The sequence below is a fragment of the Penaeus vannamei genome, chromosome 20 (assembly GCF_042767895.1).
Source record: "Penaeus vannamei isolate JL-2024 chromosome 20, ASM4276789v1, whole genome shotgun sequence".
In the NCBI taxonomy this organism is placed as follows: Eukaryota; Metazoa; Arthropoda; class Malacostraca; order Decapoda; family Penaeidae; genus Penaeus; species Penaeus vannamei.
The window spans coordinates 11,202,795-11,207,794 of record NC_091568.1 but is presented as its reverse complement, the minus strand read 5'-3'; the positions used below and the strand labels follow the sequence as shown (position 1 = coordinate 11,207,794).

Sequence of the window (5,000 nt, the reverse complement as noted above, 5' to 3'; positions counted from 1 at the left end):
ATTACTATTACTATTACTATTACTATTACTATTATTATTACTATTACTATTACTATCACTATCACTATCACTATCACTATCATCATCATCATCATCATTATCATTATCATCATCATCATCATTATCATTATCATTATCATTATCATCATCATAATCATCGTCATTGTCATCGTCATCATCATCATCATCATCATCATCATCATCATCATCATCATCATCATCATCATCATCATCATCATCATCATCAGACATACAGTATTAAAGTTAATTACCAGTGTACATAAAAAGATTTAGTTAGGGATAAAACATTTCCAAAATACATTTTCTCTCATATATTTTTGCTGTATATACATGAATAGTCATCATCAAATGTTAAAAAATATATTTATATATTTAACTGCATTGTTCTCTATTGACTTTTAATCACCTAGTCATAAAACTTAGAGGGAATATTAAAAAGTCCTTAATTTTTTCCCCAAATCAACAATGAGTAAAAAGTAACTAACAAATTATGAGTTGAATCAGAAGGAAGAAAAACTGAATGATGAAATATAAGATGGGTTTGTCCTGGAATTCATTTTGCAAATTCACTTATTTTACATGATAGAGCATTTTTTCTCTTTTATGAAATCAACATGGGTGACCTCATCCAAAGTCATTTTGTAATGGTAACGTATCATCGTTGGGCTCGGAGGTGGGTTATAGATGTAAGAAGCATGAGAGCCCTGCGTTGTGGGAGGCAAAATTACATTTCTCTCATTCAGCATCCCAAGCTGAAGTTCACGAGCTTCTTGCCGTTGCCTCTTCAGATACAGCAGTGATCCCTGGGGAGGAGGAGGTGCTGGCTTTTTCTTGCGGGGAATGTGGATGAGCTTTGTGGATGCAACAGGCTGGTCACTCTCCTCCTGGGAGTTGGCTGATTGTGTTGTCTCTGAAGCTTCATTTATGTTGTTGCTGAGTACTGGACTAATGTTGTTATCTTGGCTTGGAATGGCATTTTCTTTGTCAGACTGAGAATTTTCAAGTGATTTTTTGTTCGTAAGTTTTTGATCCAAAATCTCCTTTACGGTATTTTGATCTTCAGTGTTTTGTGCCCCAAGGGTTGAATTTTGATAACGACTGTTTCTTTCTAGTGTCTTTTCACCATGTATGATGTCCTTATCATGGTCAGAAATTTCTAATCCAGTTTTAGTTGCATAGGGTGAAATTTTTCCTATGTTGCCAATCTCAATGCTGTTCATTCTCTTCAGTGGTGCCCTATGTTTGGCCTCCTTGACTGAATTTCTGCGCTCAGATAGTTCTGTTGCTTGGAGATTTAGCAAGGGATTTAAAGGCACTTCTTCAGATGATCTCTTTCCACCAATGTCCTCTGGCTCTGTTATAAAATGTTCAGAATAAAGACCTTCGTTCTTTTGCTGTGACTCTTGGACAGCATGTTCTATTTTTATATCATTTTCTCCATATAAGGTTTCATTTGTGTCCTCCTTCAGAGGTACATCATCCTCTGTATCTCCTTTAAATTTATATTCTGGTCTTTCATTGATCATATGAAGGAAGTGAATCTTCAAATTTGGATCATCACAAAGATCATAGGGCACTTCTCCATTATCAGTCAGAGACCGTAGATTTGCCCCTTTTTCTGCCAAAGCTTCCATTGCAATTTCATTGCACCAGTAAGCTGCTACGTGTATAGGTTCCCAGCCATCTTCATCACGTGCTGTAACATCTGCCCCATTTTCAAGCAAAATTTCCATTAAATCAGTAAAACAATTTGCTATGGCTATATGTAGCAGTGTACCCCCTTGATCCAGAGGCTGGTTGATATCACCATCATTCTCAATGAGATATTCTATGTCATCCTTCATTTTATTATGGGAAGCCTGGCGAGCCAGATTGATGAACTCCTGGGTGATACCTCTTTTGGTCATTTCATTCTCTAGGTAATGTTGAGTCACCTCATCTTCTGTTATGTCGTATGGTAGGTCTCCATCACCATTGATTGCTATCAGATTTGCACCAGCTCTGATAAGTGTTGTCACAATTTTGAAATGTCCACAAGTAGCAGCAGCATGGAGAGGTGTCCATAAGTCCCTGTCAACTATATTAACATTAGCACCCGCTTTCAGGAGTAGGTTTACCATCTCAAGTGACCCATCAATGCATGCTTGATGTAGTGCTGTCAGTCCATCATGATTCATTTGATTTGGATCAACTCCTGAAAAAAAAGATATATATGTTTTTAGATGGTTATCATGATTTGCACTGTAGTTCAGTGAAACATAGAACTTTTATATAAGACTTGAAGCATGATCTGAGAGTAACATAAGCATTACATTATTAACTATTTTTCAATTATCCTCAGATCACAGGCACACACTCATTATTTGACAGATTATAGTAGGTGTTGTTCTTGTATTATTATTAAATGCATAAATTCATTTACATAACAGTAAAGTGTACAAGATACTATTTCAAATAGTGAGGATGTTTTCTTTCATTTTGATTTTACATATGTAAAATTTTTAAATACCATTCTTTCTTGAATTTTCTTTGATGTGTAAACTTCTTATAGACAATATATGGAAATGGCATAATGCAGAATATAGAAATTAAGTGAGGTATTTATCATTGAAATAATAGGTACTTCCTTCAAACCAGAAATGCATTTAGGGCAGTCATGATAAGAAGCTAGTTATCAGCTGATAAGAATATATTTCAATAGATTATATTCCTCATTAAATGATAAGCATAATATCACAAGTATTTTATAATATTCCTACCATTCCTGCTGATTATTTTTTATATTAAATTGCCATACTTGACATCACATCCTGTAAAGAATATTTATAGGGGTGCAGATCTACCTTTAACTGGTCTGGCAGCTGTGATGGTACAGGACAGTGATTTGCATGGCTGCCACTTGGCCATATTCAGTATGGTACATCTTGTTGCACAGTACTAACACTAAATTGTAAAGTAGTCCAGTAAGCCAGAGCTAATGTGCCTGTCAATCAAGGTTAGACACCTATTAGAAGTCGAGTAGACTCCTAATCTTGACCCTACATTGTTGTTTCACTGGTGAATTCTGAGCTGATCTTAGATGAAGAGAAAGCAAAGAAAAGTGAATCTTGAGCAAGTACTTTGGTTCTGTAAGTGAATAGGTGTTGAAAATTGGTCAAAGCAATAATAATCCATCAAGAGATGAAAACCTCATGCAAGTCAAACATTTATCACCCGTTTAATGATCAAGTTGCAAGCTGGCCAGCCATGCAGTCCAGCACAAGGGTTGTAGTGTCATGATATACTGATGTAGTGATTTACAAGATGTATTAGGCCCTTGTAAAACACTCAACTCTTTTAAAAATTGTGGCTTCTCAGTCATGATAGTTCTGGGTCACACAAAACACCCCTAGTCTACCATGCTCTGGCTTTGGAATTTTTTTGTTTTTCTTCATTGGAAGTTAACTTCTCATTTAAAGTGGTGAATCTTCTCTGAACGTATTTCCACCATGTATGAACCTTAAGTGGATCTTGAATGGACAGTACACAAAACATTGGATGAATCTTCACCCAATTTTTTACAACGTAATGTGAAAATAGGTGAATGATTGAGGAGGGGGAATTGGAGGTTCTGATTGATGGGTGCAGAAGCCTGTACCTTTGTAAGTTCTATTGGTACCAAAGCTTCATTTGATTGAAAAATTTGCTTTTCTTTGTAGTTTTGATAGTGGTAGTATTGATGTTAGCACTGTTGATGGTAGATTGTATACTTGGTCGTGATGTGGTGACATTTTAGGTGTGGTGATGGTGTAGGGTTGGTATGGATGGTGTTCTTGCTGGTTGTAGTAGCTAATGGCTAGGTTTTTGTTGATTTTGTGGATATTAGGCCTAGTTTTGGTGATGATTTGATGGTAGTAGTAGATTGTGATTGTATTGTGGTGTGGTGGTGAAGGTTTGGTAGTAATGTTGGTGTGGTAGTGGCGCTTTGATGATGGTGCTTGATGGTGATTTCATGGGGCTGCTGGTGGTATAACCCAATGCTGACAGGTGCTTTGTTTATTATACTAGACTACATGCCAGATGCTTTGTGCAGTTCTTTGCTTGAAGGAAAAAAATCCATGGATGAGCAACATATAATTTCCTTACTTTCTACTATATAGGCTGTATCATACATGATATACTAGTAAACAAAGTTAAAAAATTACTTTAAGCCTACTTTTAAGGAGATGGCCAAACAAATGAACAATTGTTTAGTGCACACAGCTATGAGCAACCTCAGTGCGGGTAGTATGCCTCCTCTTGGCAAGGGTTGGTGGTGTTGTGGTAATGGTTTTATGATGACAATTATGGTTGTTTGGTTTCATAGTATATAAAGTGGTTTATTTATATTTCAAAGAGAAGTGGGAAGTATGTGAAAGGAAAGTAACAGAGCAGTAAGACTAACCGTTTTTTAAAAGCATCCGCATTTCATCAATTGCTCCTTTGTCGCTGGCTGCCCGGGCTGCTGTTTCAAGTAACTGCACCTCTGAAGTAAACTGAATACTTTTTCTTTGCGAAGGCTTGGATTTGCGATTGCTGAAGTTGTCAGTTTTTGCCCATTTGGCATAGGTTGCTAATTGTTGTTTTCTTCTCTTTCTTGCAATTGCAACACGCTCTGTCACAGGCAACTTGTCGATATGTTGCATTTCCTTCACTAATTCGTTATGATCCATCATTTTGGCTTATGGATTATGGTAAAACACTCCCAAAATTGCAAATCTAAGTCACTCTTGTAATGGATGAAGTTTAGGGAATGGGAGGCTTTTGTGAAGGTCCTCACTGTTTTAGACAGAATGAAGTGATCAACAAGTCTTTTCTCTTCTATCTTTTTTTGCTTTGGGTTTACAAATATTTTTTGCCCTTTCAATAATCCCTTGATTCACAATACTTCACAACTGTTGAATCCACAGTAGATAGGTGAACTTGTGTATTTTATCTGTGTTGGAACAGAGAGATGTATC

At 36.5% G+C, this 5,000-nt stretch overlaps 2 protein-coding genes across 2 annotated transcripts in view; one reads left to right on the top strand and one right to left on the bottom strand.

Moving 5' to 3' along the window:
* LOC113822116 (cation-dependent mannose-6-phosphate receptor) overlaps positions 1-5,000 on the top strand; it is a 24,350-nt gene that overhangs the window by 8,172 nt on the left and 11,178 nt on the right. The gene's annotated exons all lie outside the window — the stretch shown is intronic.
* LOC138865236 (protein phosphatase 1 regulatory subunit 12A-like) overlaps positions 318-5,000 on the bottom strand; it is a 4,736-nt gene continuing 53 nt past the window's right edge. Inside the window, exons 1-2 of the mRNA XM_070134996.1 lie at positions 4,445-5,000; positions 318-2,215 (exon numbers count right to left, since the gene is read on the bottom strand). The exon at positions 4,445-5,000 is cut by the window's right edge and continues 53 nt beyond it. Of these exons, the coding sequence (XP_069991097.1) occupies positions 597-2,215; positions 4,445-4,715 (1,890 nt within the window). The 5' untranslated portion in view covers positions 4,716-5,000 and the 3' untranslated portion in view covers positions 318-596. The remainder of the gene's footprint in view (positions 2,216-4,444) is intronic.